Source organism: Pongo pygmaeus, chromosome 3 (assembly GCF_028885625.2).
Source record: "Pongo pygmaeus isolate AG05252 chromosome 3, NHGRI_mPonPyg2-v2.0_pri, whole genome shotgun sequence".
In the NCBI taxonomy this organism is placed as follows: domain Eukaryota; kingdom Metazoa; phylum Chordata; class Mammalia; order Primates; family Hominidae; genus Pongo; species Pongo pygmaeus.
This window is the reverse complement of record NC_072376.2, coordinates 61,295,001-61,314,620: the sequence shown is the minus strand read 5'-3', so window position 1 is coordinate 61,314,620 and position 19,620 is coordinate 61,295,001. Positions and strand designations below refer to the sequence as shown.

Below are 19,620 nucleotides of genomic sequence, written 5' to 3'. Positions count from 1 at the left end.
AATTTTTCTAGTAGCAGCTTGATTTAAAAAAATAAGAGGTGAAATTAATTGTAATAATGTATTTACCCCAGTATGTCCAAAATATTATCATTTCAACCAGTAATATTTTTACATACGTATTTTTTTGTTTGTATTATCTTTGAAATCCTGTGTATATTTTACAGTTATAGCACATCTCAATTTACACTAGCCACATTTCAGATGCTCAGTAGCCACGGGTTGCTAGTGGCTACTATATTGAACAACACAGTCTATTATCATCTTGATATTCTTGTTGTATACAACTCTGTATTGGGAAAAAGTTCACACAAATTTCTTGTCCTTTCTATGCTTGAAAATCAAAGCCAATGGATATGTACTTTCATTACACTGCACATGGACAGTTTTGTAAATAACAATATAAATTTGCAAATATAAAATAGCTGTAGTTTTAATCTTCAATGATTTTTAAAATATAGTTTTTTGAAGTATTATTTGGAAAGTCAGTGTTTAGGATAATTTTCCAATTCATATGCCTCATAAATTACAACTCCAATTTAGGTTGACTTTCTTCAGCAAGCTAATAAAGACCTGGAGAAGCGTATACGAGAGCTTATGGAAACCAAGGAAACAGTGACATCTGAAGTTGTTAATTTAAGTAACAAAAATGAAAAACTCTGCCAAGAATTAACTGAAATAGATCAGTTAGCACAGCAGTTGGAAAGACATAAAGAAGAAGTGCTTGAGACTGCTGATAAAGAGCTTGGGGAAGCAAAGGTAATGAATGATATGTGTAGATTGTGAGAGTGTTCATTAATTCTCCTAGCACACAGTAAGCTTGATCCCTTTTAATATCTGCATTCAGGTTTTTGGTTTATTTTGTGTGTCTGTTTTTGTTTTTTTGCTTTGGTAATTCAGGGTTTTCTGAAGTGTTGTTTACACCCTGTAAATGATTGTAATTGTTTTAGTTGTTTGAGTGTCTCTCTGAAGCACACCTATTCTTAGGATGGATCTCCAAACTCTAGTCTGTTTTCCTTCAAGATTTTTATCTCTGCCCCTTTATCTGTGCATTGTGAGAGAGCTTTTGAAGTTTCCCCTCTATGTCATTTTTGCTCAAGAATCCTTTTTTTTTGAGACAGAATCTCTGTCTCCCAGGCTGGAGTGCAATGGTGTGATATCGGCTCACTGCAACCCTCGTCTCCTGGGTTCAAGTGATTCTCCTGCCTCGGCCTCCAAGTAGCTGGAATTACAGGTGCCCACCACCATGCCCAGCTAATTTTTGTACTTTTAGTAGAGATGGGGGTTTCACCATGTGGGCCAGACTGGTCTCGAACTCCTGACCTCAGGTGATCCATCCACCTCATCCTCCCAAAATGCTGGGATTACAGGCGTGAGCCACCGCGCTCGGCTTGTGTTTTTTTAGACATGGTCTTGCTCTGTTGTCCAGGCTGGAGTGTGGTGGGACAATCATAGCTCACTGCAGCCTCAACCTCCTCAGGCTCAAGCAATCCTCCCATCTCAGCCTCCTGAGTAGCTGGGACTACAGGTGCATGCCACAAGGAATTTTTTAATTTTTTGCAGAGATGGGATCTCACTGTGTTGCCCAGGTTGGTCTCAAACTCCTGGGTTAAGCAATCCTCCTGCCTCAGCCTCCCTAAGTGCTCAGATTACAGGCACGAGCAGCCATGCCTGGCCACCAAGAATTCTTTAAAAGTGTTTTTAAAACTGTGTATGCTATGTCCTTGCACATTTTTAAGTTGGTAATTATAATAGCATTTTTCATCTTTTAAGTTTAAATGGAAAGGGTGATATTTCCAGTCTATTTTAAATATAATATCTTAAAATAAAACTATTTCATTGTTCTTTTAATTATAGCCAGTAAAATCTAAATGATCCTTTCTCCTTGAAATTTCCACAAAATTTTATCCTGTTTCAACTAGTTTTATGCTTGAAAATCTATTCATGATCACATTATCATACATCTGTACAATAAAAAGAACAAATTTAAAAAGAATGAATTTTTTTAATTAAAAAAAATTCTGACAGCCTATCTGATGGTAAAAAAAAGAAATTTTTTATTTTTAAAAATTTCCTGTAACTGTAAGGTTCAAGGTGTTAACATTTTTATCTGAATAGTGTCATCATTACAATTATTAATTATCAGTGGGTTAAAGTGACAAATATACCACAAATGTTGATATTTATGAAATAAAAAAGTAAAATTTTATTGGAAATACATCTCTTAATGAATTATAATGGGAGAAAATAGTGTCTTATTTAAAGCCTTTGGCCAGCCCCAACATTTCGGATTATCTTTTGATCTGGTACTCTAAAAGTTTTTTATATCTTGAGACAGTGCACTATTGGGGTATGAATGAGATACATGCCCTTCTTTGAACATTGAGAGAAAGGCAGCTATAAAAGGGAGGGTAGGAATGCAGAACTCACATGATAGCCAGGCCACAAACAAGTTATTAGGTAGATCATTTTTAAGAAGCACTGAATATGCAAATTAAGAATTCAGATGCTGATTCCTTAGAACTATGTGCATACCATAGTTTTATGTAATACTTGGAAAGTGTTCAGTTTATCCCAGGAGTAAGTATAATCCAGTTTGAAGACCACTGCTCTACATCACCAAATTGACTTTATATAGTGCCACCTCTACTAATTAGTGGAATAGAAGGAAATTACCTCAATATTTTAAAAACCATGTATGAAAGGCCGACAGCAAACAATCATACTCAGTGGTGAAAAACTGGAAGTTTTTCCTCTAAGATGAAGAACAAGGAGGGATTCCCACTCTTGTCACTACTACTCAACATAGTACTGGAAGTCCTAGCCAGAGCAGTTAGGCAAGAAAAGGCATACAAATTGCAAAGAAAGAATAAAATTATCTCTGTTTACAGATGGCATAATTTTATATGTAGAAAGCCTTCAACATTCCACAAAAACCAGAACTAATAAACTAATTCAGCAAAATTGCAGGATACAAAATCAGCACACAAAAATCAGATGTTTTTCTATACACTAAGAATAAACTATCCAAAAAGGAAATTAAGAAAGTAATCCCATCTGCAGTAGCATCAAAAGGAATAAAATACTTAGAAATAAACTTAACCAATGAGATGAAAAACCCATACACTTGAAAAACTATACAGCATTGCTAAAGAAGTTAAAGAAGACGCAAATAAATGGAAAGACATTCCGTGTCCGTGGATTGGAAGATCCAATATTGTTAAAGTGTCCATACAACTCAAATTCAGTGCAATCCGTATCAAAATCCCAGTGGTGTGTTTTTTTGTTTTTTTTTTTGGCAAAAATAGAAAAAACTTCTAAAATGCATATGGAATCTCCAAGGACCCCAGACCACCAACACAATCTTGAAAAAGGATATAATGAGTACAGTTTTAATTCTGTTTTTGTGGTTTTAGTTTCATTGCAACACTCCTATATCTCATCCCTCTCTTTTTCCACCACCTTTTGCATCTTCTATCCTTGTGCACACAGCATGCTAAACACAGCTTCCCATGTCCCATTGCAAATGCTCAGAAATGACAAGTTGGCTCAACAAAATATTCCTATTGGGTCATAATATTTTGATCTTGGCATTCTGTTCTCTCAGCTGCAGTATAGAGAGGATCCAGGTTGGTAAAAGCAGGTATGGAGAAAGCAAATAGGATAGGAAAATCAGGAAATGACAGTGCCATAGAATTACCCCAAAATTTAAGGCCCAAGGAAGATCCTACAAGGTGTTCAAGCGGCCTCTTCAGATGTTACAAGTAGGCTCCTGTAAACATTCGGGATACCAAAAGATTAAAGAGAAGCCTCAATTTTGCCTCTTCATTGAAATTGATAGGGATAAAGCCTCAGATCTCACTGGTAAGAGGGAACGTGAAGTAATTGCAAGATTACTTGATCTATTTGCATGTGACTTAAGTATTCTTAGACTTTTAAGTATATACCTAATAGGCTTTTTATTCCTAGAAAGAGATTAAAAGAAAGCTGTCTGAAATGCGGGATCTTGAAGAAACAATGGCAAAACTTCAACTGGTAAGTTGATGTCATATTGAATTACCAGCATTTTCAGTAAGAAAATTTTTATGGGAGGCTGAGGTGGGTGGATCGCCCGAGGTCAGGAGTTCGAGACCATCCAGCATGATCAACTTGGTAAAACCCCGTCTCTACTAAAAATACAAAAATTAGCTGGGCGTGGTGGTGCATGCCTGTAATCCCAGCTACTTGGGAGGCTGAGGCAGGAGAATTGCTTGAACCTGGGAGGCAGAGGTTGCAGTGAGCCAAGTTCGCATCATTGCACTCCAGCCTGGGCAACAAGAGCGAAACTCCATCTTTTAAAAAAAAAAAAAAGAAAAGAAAATTTGTATGCTTTGTTTTATTGCTCAGCTCCTGACAACCACTAATCTACTTTCTGTTTCTGTAGATTTGTCTGTTCTGGCCATTCCATATAAAGGGAATCATATATTTTGTGTCTGGATTCTTTTACTAAGCATAATGTTTACAAGGTTCATGCATGTGGTAGCATTTATGAGTACTTCATTCCTTCTTACGGCTGAGTAATATTCCACTGCATGGACATGACATGCAAGTTTATATTTTTATAATTCCTTAATTTTATGTATAGTAGGTAGCTGCTAGAAATTTTACATTCTTTTAACTACTTTATGATTTGTTAGTTGACTAATATTAAAACCAGAAGTTAATTACTTGAAATATTTGTTGATTAACTTGAAATATTTGTTGATTATTACAAAAGGCACTCCATCCTCTTTTATTTATTTATTTTTTGGAGACAGGGTCTTGCCTTGTCACCTAGGCTGGAGTGCAATGGCATGATCATAGCTCCCTGCAGCCTTGAACCCCTATGCTCAAGTGATCCTCCCACCTCAGCCTTCTGTGTGGTTAAGACTACAGGCATGCTCCCCCGTGCCTAGCTTTTTTATTTATTTATTTTTTTTTTTTTTTAGTAGAAATGAGGTCTTACTATGTTGCCCAGGATGGTATCAAACTCCTGGACTCAAGTGATTCTCCTGTCCCGGCCTCCTAAAGTGCTAGGACTACAGGCATGAGCCACTGCTCCCAGCCCAGTCCTCTTTTAATAGCTTTGTTTGGTAATACAAACCATTTTCCTATTCACATTTCTTGTTCTGGTAGTCTTCATATAACAAAGGAAGTAATCATCCCAACAGAAGCCTAAATATAGCATACAGAAAAATCATATAGTCCTATAGTCTGCAACTAGCAGAAAGAGTGTCTTGCTTATAAGGTAGAAACCAGGTGGTCACCCAAATGATTGAGGATTTTAAAAAAATAGCCTGTTGAATTGGAAGAGTTTTCTCTAAGATTGGAAACAAAGGTAAATACTAATTCCCAGTTCTTTCATTATGTGTACTTTTTATACAGTCTAGCTGCAGTGTCCTGGTGGCATAAGTCAATTAAAAAGGAAGCATGAGAGCAAGGGATCTTTGCTGTTTGTTCACTGCTAGTTGTATGTTCACTAAATGTTGGATGTGATTCATAATACTTGTCTCAGAACTGTGACCAAGTTTTAGTAGTGTTGGCTGACAGTAAGATGTTGCCGTAGTTACTTTCTTACCTTTCTTATTTTTTCTAGTAATGCAAGACTCTATGTATTTTTAAGTAAGAATGGTAATATTGATAGCTAACATTTTTTAAGTACTTACCGTGGATACCATGTTGTACTTGGTTGGATACCATGGAAAGTACTTCATAACCATAGATTCATCCTCGCCAGTGAATCCTTAGTGTCCTGGTCTTATTATCCTTGTTGTGCATATGAGGCTGAGAAAATAACCAGTATAGTTATAGATACACTGTGTGTGGTGATCTTAGAAGACTTTATCTTACTACTGCTCTCTTAAACATGAAAAAGCTTTACATTTTTTAATCATGTAAGTATATATTCATTTAGAAAAAAATAAGACAATATGCTAAACTAACTAGAAGAAAATAATTCTCCCACCCTCAAAGAAGCATTGTTGATATTTGTGTTTTCAGCCAAAAAGATAATTAAGTTTAATTGAAACCTTATATTTGACTAAGTATATGTACACACACGTATATGGAAATTGCTGTTATATAAATGTGCTTTTTAAGTGTGATAATATTTTATAAAGTTGTTAGAAATCTTAATTATAGTATTAAAATTTGCAGGAATTGAACTTATGCCAGAAAGAAAAGGAGAGACTGAGTGATGAACTCCTTGTAAAATCAGACCTAGAAACTGTTGTTCATCAGCTTGAACAAGAAAAGCAAAGACTTAGCAAAAAAGTTGAAAGTTTTGCAGTTACAGGTAAGATGTCAAATTTTGATAGCTTAAAAAATGATGGTGATTTCCTCTTGATGTATTGTTTTTCTTAGTAGATAATCATTCATTCATTCATTCATTCATTCAATAAATATTTGTTGAGTGCTTACCATTAGTCAGAAACCATAGTAATTACTGTAGATACAGTAGAAATCTCTCCCTCAAGGACCTTAGAATTTTTATGTTTTGGCTGGTTTATACAGGGAGCCCTGCTTGAATATTTTGCAATAGAAATGTGTCCTTCTTTGAGACAGACTAATAATAGAATTAAGTAAGACTAAAGGGAAGGCTATTTTGATGGTGGAAAATTGAAGTACAGAATCTTTTCAAGGAAATGCAGTTATATTGTCTTAAAATACACACACATAAACACACACACAAATTGAAATAGGCTAACTTTCTGCAGGTACCAGTTCTAAATGACTTGGCATAAGGAACAAATAATTCATTCTGCTGGGCGCGGTGGCTCACACGTGTAATCCTAGCACTTTGGGAGGCTGATGCAGGCGGATCACCTGAGGTCGGGAGTTCAAGATCAGCCTGGCTAACATGGTGAAACCCCGTCTCTACTAAAAATACAAAATTAACTGGGCATGGTGGCATGCGACTGTAATCCCAGCTACTTGGGAGGCTGAGGCAAGAGAATCGTTTTAACTCGGGAGGTGGAGGTTGCAGTGAGCCTGAATCATGCCACTGCACTCCAGCCTGGGTGGCAGAATGAGATTCCATCTCCAAAAAAAAAAAAGAATTTATTCATTCATTAATTTGACCGATGTTTATGAATCACCTCCTGTGTGGGTGTGTGCCAGGCCCTGTTTTTGAGTGCTGGGGTATATAGTGGCAAACAAAATACATAAGGGCCCTGCTCTTGCAGAGCCTTTTTTCTTGCTAGGGAAACAAACTAGTGGCACATAAATAAAGAAGTTAATTTTAGTTGATAAGAGGTATTAAATTAGAATGGGAGGATGTGCTAGAGATTGAATGAAGTGCTCAATGACAATACACCAGCAATATGAAGATCTGGGGTCTGATTTTCTATGCAGAGGAAATGGCACGTGCAGAAGCTTGGTGCCGTCAAACTCTGTGTGTCTTAGGAAGTGAAAGAAAGCCAGTTACTGTATTAAGAAGAGTCTCTATCCTAGGCCCATGTGGATAATCTGTTTGAACTCCTCTCTACTTATTAACGTGTAACTTGAGCATGTTACTTAAGCTCTCTGTGCCTCAGTTCCCTATCTATGGGGCTAATTATGACACCTACCCTGAAAGGTTGTTGTGATAATTAAATGAGTTAATATGTTGAAGTGCTTAGAACCATGTATAAAAGTTTAAAATAGGCTGGGTGCGGTGGCTTACGCCTGTAATCCCAGCACTTTGGGAGGCCGAGGCAGGCGGATCACCTGAGGTCGGGAGTTCAAGACCAGCCTGACCCACATGGAGAAACCCCGTCTCTACTAAAAAAACAAAAATTAGCTGGGCGTGGTGGTGGGTGCCTGTAATCCCAGCTACTCAGGAGTCTGAGGCAGGAGAATCGCTTGAACTTGGAGGCAGAGGTTGCAGTGAGCCGAGATCGTACCATTGTACTCCAGCCTGGGCAAAAATAGTGAAACTCCATCTTGAAAAAAAAAAAAGGAAGTGTATATTTTTTTTGATAGCTATATGTGGCCTATCATTTCAGCGTAATCTTTCAGCTGTCTCAAACTCTCTTGTTTCCCTGTGTTTTGGGTGCATCCCCCTGCCAGATACCCAGCCATGGATGAGCCAAACAGTTTACCTTCTACACTTTTACACATGGTCAGCTGTTTGAGTGTGCACCAGGCACATTGAGAGCACTGTAAATTAGAAGGTCCTGAACCTCAGCAGGCTGCTCAGCGCTGTATGGAAATCTTACACTTTTCTCTTAGCGTTTGATCTTCCATTCTCCATGGGGGATATTTAAAATGTTTTGCACTGTCAATAAACCCGTGAGTCCCATTTCCCACCTTCATTCTGAGTGGATGATCCTACCTCCAGTTTTCCTAAGAGAAGGGAAGCCACGGCAGGGATTCACTCAGTCTTCTGGCCTCAGATTAAAAACCTGTGCATCTTGTTCCTTCCTGTTCAATGCAGGAATGCCCCTCTTATGAAGGGCCGGTGGCTCCATCTATTCTCTGGGTCCTAACTTCTCTAATTTTAAAAACCTTACAAATTAATAATCTCCTCTCCATAGTTTTAATCTTTGTACTGTTTTTTTCCATTGGCATTCAAACATGCTTATTCTCACCCATTCCAGTACAAAAACTTTGACCCATTCCTATGCAGCCACTTGTTTCTTCTCTTCATAGCATCAGCGTCTTGAAAGGTCAGCCATACTTGCTGTTCTGCTTGATCACCCACTACCCCTTAGCTCCTCAGTCCACTCCAGTTGGCTTCTGTTGCCATCTCTTCAACAAAACTGCTCTTGTTAAAGTCATTCACCTCTGTTATGCTAAATGCAGTGGCTGCTTTTCATTCATTTGCTTATTTGACTGCTTTTAATCCAGTTGCCCATTCTTTCCCACTCTCCTACTTTGTTCTTACCTCTCTGGTCATTCCTTCTTGGGGCAAATTTGCCAGTTCATCCTCTAGTTTGCATTGCACACTGTCCTTTTGTAGCTTTTATCCTACTACAATTAGAATAGTTGTTCAGCCTTGGCTATGCTTTTTATACTGTATCCTTAGCTGGTGCTGGGCATGTAGTAAATGCTTAATACGTATCTGTTGAATGAATGAATGAAAGAAGAGATGAGAGTAAATCAGAATACATCAGGAAAATCATTCCATACCTCAGAGTTGTAATGAACATAAATTAAATTAGGTTCAACTATATGAAATTGTCAGTATTTGATTACTTTTGACTCATGAAGAGGCAATTTCTATGGTAAAAGCTAATAATTATATTTATTTGAGTTATTTTGCTCTCTATGTATATGTGTATACTGTGTTAAATTCAAACTTAATTTTAAGTTTGTGCATGTTATGATTGTTTATAGATATATTTTCTTTTAGTGCATTTTCAGGTCCCAGGAAAGTACTATGTGGGAATTTATTGCTTCATTTTGTAGTACTGCATAGTACCCATCTTATAATAAGACAAAAGCAGGGGGACTTGGACCTATTGGACTTTATTTAAACTTTTAATTTTTGCTTTTTTTCCCTTTCTTTCCTCTCAATATTTACCTCTTCAATAGATTTGGTACTTACAGGTGTTAATGTAGAACAGTTCATGATTTCTAGTAGCTTTCATTCTAAAAGTTATTAATATAATTTACTTAACTAATCAACATTACGTATACAACATTATTTTAAGAGTTAACCACTTTAATTTGCAGAACGACAACTTACTCTGGAAGTTGAGAGGATGAGACTAGAACATGGAATAAAACGTCGAGACAAGTCACCTTCTCGTTTAGATACATTTCTGAAAGGTATAGAAGAAGAACGAGATTATTATAAGAAAGAGCTAGAGAGACTCCAACATATAATACAGCGAAGATCTTGCTCTACAAGTTATAGTGCACGTGAAAAAAGTTCAATATTTAGAACACCAGAAAAGGTAATGTCCCTTTATAAGAGTAGGCCAGAAAGTATCTTTATGAATAAATTTTTCTGGTTTATTATTATATTAAATGTAACTTTATTCATACTTGCTTTGAAAAATCCTGATTTTGATTTTTGTTTTCTTTTATGGCCTGCACTGTAGGAACACTGCATTAATTAGGAAAATTACTTAAGAACAAACTATAACATATAGATGACTGGAAATTAAAGGAAAGGTTGAAAGCTGAGTTGTAGAAGTGCAGTGGCACCTGGGCTTTCAGGACTCATATTGTTGGACATTCCCTCTCTTTTTAGAATTTACTTTTTATATCAGTTGCATTTTCTCTCTCATAGCAGAGTGGCTTTGTATGCATGGCAGGCAACATGGTTTCATGTCATTTCCAGCCTTGGACCAGTTAGGAAGGTGTGTCACATTCTACTGACCAAGCATCTTCTCTATTAACCATGCTATGAAAGATAGACATGGCAAGTGAGTGCTGAGGAGATTGTTTTGTTTGTCCACTGCAACCATATTTGTAAGTTGATGATCCAAAGATGTTCTCTCTATGTCATTTTCTAATTGCATCTCCCAATGTGTGTATTATTTAAAGTTGACCATGATTCATGAGAGATTAAAATCATGCGTCTATTTTAGGTCTTAATTATTTTTAGTGTTTTATGAGTATCATTTGAGTTCTTCAGATTTTTCTTCTTTTAAGCTTTGGAGTTCAGGAGTCTTGAAGGCTTATGTGACTTCATCTACACACTAGGTAAAATTAGGGGAAATCTGGGAGTGGGGAGTACTCATTAAAACTCAAAACATTTGATTTCAGACTTGGCCGAATTTACTAATTTTGTCATGTTTTTCCTGAAGATCTTGTGTCCATTGTCAAACAGTTTTGTCTTCTGATTAGACTTCATTTTTTAACCTCATAGGCTAATGGCTGAATTTTGATTTACAGTTGTCAGTGTAAGCACTATACTATGTTATCTATTATAAGAATAAGACCAGGTGGGGTGGCTTCTGTAATTCCAGCACTTTGGGAGGCCAAGGCGGGAGGATCACTTGAGGCCAGAAGTTCGAGACCAGTCTGGTCAACACAGTGAGATGCCATCTCTACAAAAGAAAAATTAAAAAATTAGCTGAGCATAGTGGCACGCACCTCTTGTACCACCTACTAGGAAGGCTGAGGCAAGGGGATTGCTTGAGCCCAGCAGTTCGAGGCTGCAGTGAGCCATGATCTCATCACTGCATTCCAGCCTGGGCGACCAAAAAAAAAAAAAAAAAAAAGAAGAAAAAAAAAAAGAATGAATTGGTGGGAAAATGCAGTACAGGTTATTAATAATTTATGTGTTGCTGAGTTTTTTTTAAGTTCCGTATATACTTAGGACTCAGGAAAAATAAGTGACTGAATTGATCATTTTTATTGTATAGAGGAATTTCCCACAAAATGATTGATCAGTTTAATTAAGTTTGAAATACTAAGGAGATAAATATCTCAGAGCTTTTAACCAAAATATTTGATCCATTTGCTCTGTGTTGGATTCACAATTGAAAGACAAGTGTGTGAGACCTTGGTAAGGCACTAGTAAAATTAGGTGAAACTTTTCTCCCCTTCAACTTATTTACATTCTTGAAGTTATAATGGTACCTGGCATAGACAAAGAATTTATTTTCTAGAGTTCAGAAAGCCAGGATGTTCAGAGCATTTTAGAGTCCCAATCATAAAGTGCAGGCATGATAGAGGATAGTAGGTAAGTACCTGAATGAAATGGGTGGGGTATAAGACAGTTGTGAGTGCTGGGAACTAGGAAGTGCATTCCCCACCTAAAATTAGCTATTTTATTTTACTTTATTTATTGAGACAGGATATGGCTCTGTTACCCAGGCTGGAGTGCAGTGGCATTATCTTGTCTCACTGCAACATCTGCCTACTGGGCTCAAGCCATTTTCCCACCTTAGCCTACTGAGTAGCTGGGACTATAGGCACGTGCTACCATGCCTGGCTTTTTTTTTTTTTTTTTTTTTTGTATTTTTTGTAGAGATAGGGTTTTGCCATGTTGCCCAGGCTGGTTTCAAACACCTGATCTCAAGTGATCTGCCTGCCTTGGCCTCCCAAAGTGCTGGGATTACAGACGTGAGCCATGGTGGCTGCCCTAAAATTAGCTATTTTAAACATGTTCAGGAACACTTGTTGGTAAACAACAAAGATCATTCTACAGCTGGATTTGGTACTAGCTGTGTTTTCAACCCCTGCTTTATGGCAGACTGTTAGGCACAGTGTTGGGATCGTAGTAACTCAGAAAAAAATTGACACTTTTTAATATCAATTCTCTATTCCCTGTGTAGGGTGGGTACTATCCTCCTCACCTTGTATTCACCCTGGTTCCCGCTGTGAGTTCTGAGTATGGTGTAGGCAGAAGTGCTTTGCAATTGGAGCCTAACACAAGTTCCAGCTCCACAAACTGGCTTTATGATGTTGGAGAAGTTACCTAACTTCATGGAACCCTGTTTTCCTCATTTGCAGAGTGGGGAAAGTGACTACAACTTCTTGTGAAGATTAAATGAGCTAATTTGTCGGTTTTATTTTTAGTTGACAAATAATACGTATATTTATAGAGTATAGTTGGATGTTTTGATCTATGTATACATTATAGAAAGATTCAGTCAAACCAATTAACATGTCTGTTTCCTCACCAACTTACTGTTTTTTTGTGGTGAGAATGTTAAAAATCTATTCTTTTAGCAATTTTGAAGTATACAATAGTTATTATTAACTGGTCACCATGCAACACAATAGCTTATTAAAACATTCCTCCAGTCTAGCTGAAACTATGCCCTTTGATCATGAAATAATTTGTGTAAGGACCCAGTGTAACATCTAGTTACTGGTGAGTGGTTTATTTCCTTATTATTTGCTGGTTCAAAGCACATCAGTTCTGGTAGAAAGCTAGGGTCAGTTCAGAAGATAAATATTGAGTGCCTGCTCTGAATGAGGCATAGAATACGGAGATGAAGAAGACAGTTCCTGCCCTTACAGCCTTCAGCATTGCGCATGTGTGTGCATGTGCATGTGTGTGTTTAGGGGACAACGGAGTAGTAAAAGGGCGTTATTCACAATTATACATTAACACTAACAAATATGTACAACAGATATATTTAAAGAAGAGTAGAGTTTCTGCTTAGGGAAGTCAGTCAGTAAATGCTCAGGGAACTCATGTTTTACTGGGTACCATACTAGACACTGAAGACGTAATGAAAAAGACCAGGTTCCTACTGTGGCCCTCATGGAGCTTAAATTTTAGTAGTACAGATACGCATTAAATGCACAATCATGTACATAACCTTATAACCTCATTTATAATGTGTTTATGAAGAAAGTACAGAAAATATTCAAAATACTATAAGAGTATATAGAAGGAGATCTAAATTAGATTGAAGAATCTGAAAGAATTCCTTGGAGAAAGTGACATTTAAGCTGACACCAAAACAGTAATAAAAATAGATTGTCAAATCTTTATTTATTGAGCTCTCCTTTTCTAGAATCTGTACAGACTGCCTCTTTCTGGAAGATTATTTTGTTTTTCTTTGAGAGAAAGTCTCACTCTGTCCCTCAGGCTGGAGTGCAGTAGTGCGATCATAGCTCACTGTAACCTTGAACTCCTGGGCTGAAGTAATCCTCTTCCCTCAGCCTCCCAAGTAGCTAGGACTACAAGTGTGCACCACTATGCCTGGCTAATTTTTTAATTTTTTGCAGAGGCAGGTCTTGCTCTTTTGCCTGGGCTGGTCATGAGTTCCTGGCCTCAAGCAGTCCTCCTGCCTTGGCCTCCCAGAGTGCTAGGATTACAAACGTGAACCACCACACCTGGCCCAGACTTTTTAAATTTAGATATGGTTAGATTACATAGCTTCTTTTATAGTTACATTGGTTAAGTCCCAAAACACTAATCTGCTTTTGTACTATAAAACATCTTGTCCTTTAAAGAGTTCGGATAACTAATCCCATCCATCATGCCTCGGTTTTGCTTTTTTAACCAAGAGATTAATTATTTCCAAGTGCAGGTGAGAGGTACCTCACAGGTATCTATCATTTACCAAATCTACATTGTATGTGGTATTGGCATAACAGATGTTACATAATATAGGCCAGGACTCTTTTCAATGTATCATATTATCAAATTATCCCTTCTTGGCACTTCTGCATTTAGTGCTTGTAACATTAAGATACCATAGATCCCAAGTCTACATTTGTTATTTTTCTTTTTTTTTTAATAGGAAAAAGGCATACAAATTTATTTACATGTGCATGGGGGGAATCAGAGTGCTCTCATCTTTATTTTCTACCATAGTGATGAAGACAGTGAATCTTTTGAATTGTACTAAATTGTAGGCATCTTTTAAATTGTACTAAATTGTAGAAATGTTGGAAGTAGTTGCTTATTCAGTGAATATTCTTAACATATATTGCCTGGTAGAAATATTTGCATTCATTTGACTGTATAAAAAGACCTCCTGTAGGTCTGAAGCTGAGACAGTTGGGGGTTGGTATGCCTGGCGTATTGATCTTAGATTCAATCATAGAAAACACTGAGGAATATGCTAGGCTGTTACAGTTACCTGTACTGGGTGAGCAGGCACACAAGTACCGTGCTGGCCCCTTCTCTGGAGAAGATAAACTAACTAGTGACTCTAAAAAATTACTAGGCATCAGAATCACTTAGAGGGCTTGATAAAATACAGTTACTTGGCCCTACCCTGAAGTTTCTTGACTGAGTAGGTCTGGGTTGGGCTTCAAACTCCAAAATTTGCATGTCTGACAAGCTTTTAGATACTGCTAATGCTTCTGGTCTGGGGATTATACTTCAAGTACCACTAGTATGAACAACTTTGGGAGAATAAAAGTTGAAACATCTCGTGGGATCTGATCAAGTTCACATCATTGGCAGCTAAGTCTCTTCTGGGAACTTGAAGGCCAGGAAATTTGCCCCGGTACTGCCAGTGCTCTCATCTGCTCTCATCATAGATTTTTAAAACTGTGTTCCTTAATTACATTAAAGGCACTTGTGTTCTTTCTGTCTGGTAGCATCTTTCAGTCAATCTCATCATCAGTATCCTTGTGACAACCATGTGGTGATGATTATATTTTGTTTTTTAATTATGTTTCAGGGTGATTACAATTCAGAAATTCATCAGATCACAAGAGAAAGAGATGAACTTCAGCGTATGCTAGAAAGATTTGAAAAATATATGGAGGATATACAGTCCAATGTTAAATTATTGACAGCAGAAAGAGATAAACTAAGTGTCTTATATAATGAAGTAAGAAATGTATTATAATTAAGCCAACAGATTGTACAGAACCAGTTAACTATAATGGAGCCTGTATATATCTTTCACATTACTATAATATATGGACCTGTGATATTTCTTCATAATTAAAATTAGCAGTAATAGTTTCTACTATCATTCTGTTTCTAAAGCACAAATTTCTCTTATTTTTTCATATTTATTCTTTCCCTTTTCTAGCCTATCTATGTGTCAGATCAGTTAGAGATAGTCTTCTTTTTCTAAAACTACCTGGAGCAGGTCTCAGCCTGACTCTGAGCCAAATTTATGCTTGGAATTCAGACATGTGGGGAAATGTCTATCAAAACAGTGGGTAGCACCCACTATTTGGATATATTGGCTATTTAGGACTTAGTCTCTAAATACTGTACTCTAGGAAGAGGGAATTGGTATTCAGCTTGGCCCCATTAACAAAGCCTCAGTTGTTAGAGGGCAAGGTAAGTCTGAGCAAAGCATGGTGTCTGTCACCTAAATTTGTTCACATACCCATCTCCCATGAAATCCTACTGCTATTTTGAGAAGGGGAGGAGGCATGCAAGTTAAAGGTCAAGTTGAAAGAGTCACTTAATGAGTTTTTTGGGGGGAATTCTGCAGTGTAAATTGATCCACTTCTGGGCTTTCCCCATCGCTAGCTTAGATTTCAGCTTTCTTGGGTCTGCCTAGTTACTTCCTGCTTGTCTATCTGCTGTCTAGTTTCCAACATTTTGTGGCTGGTGCCTCCCTCAATCCCCTTGTTTTTTCGTTTTATTATTCTTACTATTTTAATCCTTCTACTCTCATTTTGTTGGGATTTGCGAAGAGAATGACGGTAGCATGTGTTCAGTATGCCTTTTTTAACTGGAAACATATCCAAAGTATTTTTTATTTATATCTTTTACTAAAGTGCCTTTTTAATTTATATCTTTTCATTCTTTAAGGCTCAGGAAGAATTATCTGCCCTAAGAAAGGAATCCACCCAAACCACAGCACCCCATAATATTGTTAGTCTTATGGAAAAGGAAAAAGAACTTGCGTTATCTGACTTAAGAAGAATTATGGCAGAAAAGGAAGCTTTAAGAGAAAAATTAGAGGTAAGAAGATTGACATGTTTTTGAAAGGTAATTTGTAGAGAAAAAGAGGTCTTTGTATACATTTTCCTGTGAAGTTACTATTGGCCAAATCCAGACCACTTTGTTTATGTATGGCCTGTGAGCTAAGAATGGATTAAGAAGAATATTTCATTGTTGATAAAATGTTTATTTTTACCTTGCTTATTTGTTTATATATTATCTGTAGCTTCTTTTGTAGTATGACCCACGAAACCTAAAATATTTACTGTTTTTTTACAGAAAAAGTTTGCCAATCCCTGAACTTAATCGGAAGTTTCTCATATGGGAAGACAGTATCTTTGTTTGTTTGTTTGTTTTTGTAACAGCTTTACAGAGATATTCACATACCATACAATTCACCCACTTAAAGTATACCATTTCATTGGTTTTAACATAGATGCTCTTTGACTTACAATGGGATTACATTCCAATAAACCCACCGTAAGTAAAAAATGTAAGTCGGAAAAAATGCATTTAATACCACAGTAAACCCATTGTAAAGTCTTATATTGAAAAATCTTAAGCCAGTGTTAAGTCCACATGCTCCTCAACTTATACGGGGGTTACCTCCTGATAAACCCATAACAAAGTCAAAAATGTAAACCAGGGACTATCTGTATATTCATAGACTTGTGTAACCATCACATAGTCAATTTTAGAGCGTTTTCATCACCACAAAAAGAAACTCTGAAGCACATTAGCGTCACTCCCCATTTCTCCCATCCACTCTTAGCCACAGGCAGCCACCTGTGTCTCTATAGATCTTCCTACTCTAGATATTTCATATAAATTGAATCACTCGATATGTGATTTTTAAATGTCTGCCTTCTCTCATTAGCATAATGTTTTCAAGATTCATCCATAATGTTGCTAGGAACTTGTATACAACTTTTTGTCTGGATATGTATTTTCATTTCTCTTGGGAATATTCCTGGTCATATGGTAAGTCTATCTTTAATCATTGAAGCCAAGCTGTTTTTATTCCCACCAGTAGTGAATACAAGTTCTAATTTCTCTACACTCTCACCATTACTTGGTACTATCTGCCTTTTGTATTATAGTCATTCTGGTGGGTGTGAAATGTCTCCATTGTGGCTTTGATTTGCATTGCCTTGGGGCTAATGAGGTTGAGCATCTTTTCATATTCTTATTGGCCATTTTTATATCCTTTTTTAGAGAAACGTCTGTTCAGATTCTTTGCCGATTTTTAAATTGGGTTGTCTCATTATTAAGTTGTAAGAGTTCTTTATATATTCTACATACAGCCCCTTATTAGATATGTGACTTGCCAATACTTTCCCCCATTCCGTGGGTCATTTTTTCACTTTCTCATTGATGTCTTTGAAAAACAAAATTTTAAAATTTGGATAAAGTCCAATTTATCTATTTTTTTCTTTTGTTGCTTGTACATTTGGTGCCATATCTAGGGTACTTTATAGTTTCTTTTATAATCTTCAAAAATATAAGTATATTAATACATATAAAGCACTTAACAATGATTAGCACATTATAAGTACTAAATCCTAATATTATGGAGTCCATAGTTTACTTAATGCTTTGAAAGTACAGCTAAAATTAGAAATAAAAACATTTAAACATTATAAGCATAGTCTTTATGTCACAATGTTCAGTTGAAGTTTCACCCTAAATATAACAGTTTAAGAATACTTTTCATTGGAATCTTTTGGAATACTGCTTTCCAGAAAGTGTTTTCTTATAAAAATAAGTGTTAAAATTGCCAAATGGGAAACTTCTGTGCAGTATGGCAGCTTTTAGCACAAGCTACTGACTTATCCTTTTCCATATCTTTTGAAATGACCAAAGAATGTAAAAATAGGATTTTTTAAATGCAGTAGTACCGAAAACTTGGAAAAAGCAACATTCGTATTACCAGAATCCTTCTGGGTTGTAGGAGGCAGGATTTTGTGAGTTTACAACAGATCTTTTACTTAAAAGTATAACTAATCTCAATCCTTAAACCTTTTCCAGAGTTTCCCATTATTCCACTATCTAACCAGTTGTCAAATCCAAGCATCATCCATCACTAAGATCTCCCTGAAAGCTCATATCTCTCAATCACCAAGTCCTATCAGTGCTATCTCTTGAAAAATATTTAACATGTATTAAGCCCTTCCCATGTGAGAGGCTGTGTTCTATTAAGTGCTTTTTACATGGGTTGTCTCAGTAAATCTTCAAATCTTCACAATAGCCTCTTTTTTTTTTTTTTTTGAGGGGGAGTCCCGCTCACTGCATCCTCCGCCTCTCAAGTTCAAGCGATTTAGTAGAGACAGGGTTTCATCATATTGGCCAGCTGGTCTCAAACCCCTGACCTCAGATGGGGTCCACCTTGGCCTCCCAAAGTGCTAGAATTATAGGCATGAGCCACCATGCCCAACCTATAATAGCCTTTTTTAATAGGTACTGCTTACAGATGAGGTCTCTGAGTTACAGTGAGTTTAAATAACTTGTCCAAGGTCATCCAGCTATGAGTTACAAGGAATCTGGCTTCTGAGCTCACATTACTTTGTCTTGAATTAGTTTACTTCTTTCTGTTCCCCTGCTACCATCCTGTTCTGGTCATTGTTCTCCCTTACCTGCATTATTGTATTATTGGCCCCTGTACTAGCCTTACCTCTCTTAAATCGATATTTCACACTGAAGTCAGAGTTATCTTTCAGAGATATAAATCTGATCATATCACTTCCTATTTAAAATCCATTAACTGTTTTCGAGGGCTTCAGTGATTGGCCTTTGCCTACCTCAAGGTCTAGCCTCTTTCCCCTAAACTCATCTCCCCTGTTCACAAGACTCCAGGCTTAATGGACTTTTTCTTGCCACCAGCCTTCTACATAGACTATTGAAAGATTCCTTCACATCTTCCACTCCTCTTGTCTAGCTAATTCCTATTTATCCTTTAAGTCCAGGCCAAACATGTCTTTTGATGGGAAATGAACCCTAGAATCTAGATTCCCTTTTGATATTTTGGCATAAAATTCCTTTTCCTAGCAGAATATTCATGGATTTTATTTTGAGCTCTTATTTAGGTTTTGTCTTTTCTACTAAGCTACAGTAGCTATGATGTCAGAGACTTCATCTGCTTTACTCACTACTATATTCTTGATACCTTGCTTGATGCTTGGTATAGAGTATGTACTCAATACTAATTGAGCGATTAAATAAATACATACAATACAGTGACCCTTTCAACCAAATGTAAGTTATATTGCTTATCCTAGACTTAGCAGCAGTAAGTTGGATAAAGTAATGTAACCGGAAAAATAGTCCCTGTGTTTATACTGTTGACC

The 19,620-nt window shown here is 36.8% G+C and overlaps 1 protein-coding gene across 4 annotated transcripts in view; it reads left to right on the top strand.

Annotated features, from left to right (window-relative positions):
• CEP135 (centrosomal protein 135) overlaps window positions 1-19,620 on the top strand; it is an 85,999-nt gene that overhangs the window by 16,579 nt on the left and 49,800 nt on the right. For all 4 annotated transcript variants that reach the window (XR_008502000.1, XM_054484396.1, XM_063664544.1 and 1 more), the window contains 6 exons: window positions 541-756; window positions 3,967-4,032; window positions 6,172-6,310; window positions 9,673-9,896; window positions 15,048-15,200; window positions 16,145-16,297. Coding sequence is in view for 3 of the 4 variants with exons in the window: in XM_054484396.1 (XP_054340371.1) it covers window positions 541-756; window positions 3,967-4,032; window positions 6,172-6,310; window positions 9,673-9,896; window positions 15,048-15,200; window positions 16,145-16,297 (951 nt within the window). In the remaining variant the exon portion in view is untranslated. The remainder of the gene's footprint in view (window positions 1-540; window positions 757-3,966; window positions 4,033-6,171; window positions 6,311-9,672; window positions 9,897-15,047; window positions 15,201-16,144; window positions 16,298-19,620) is intronic.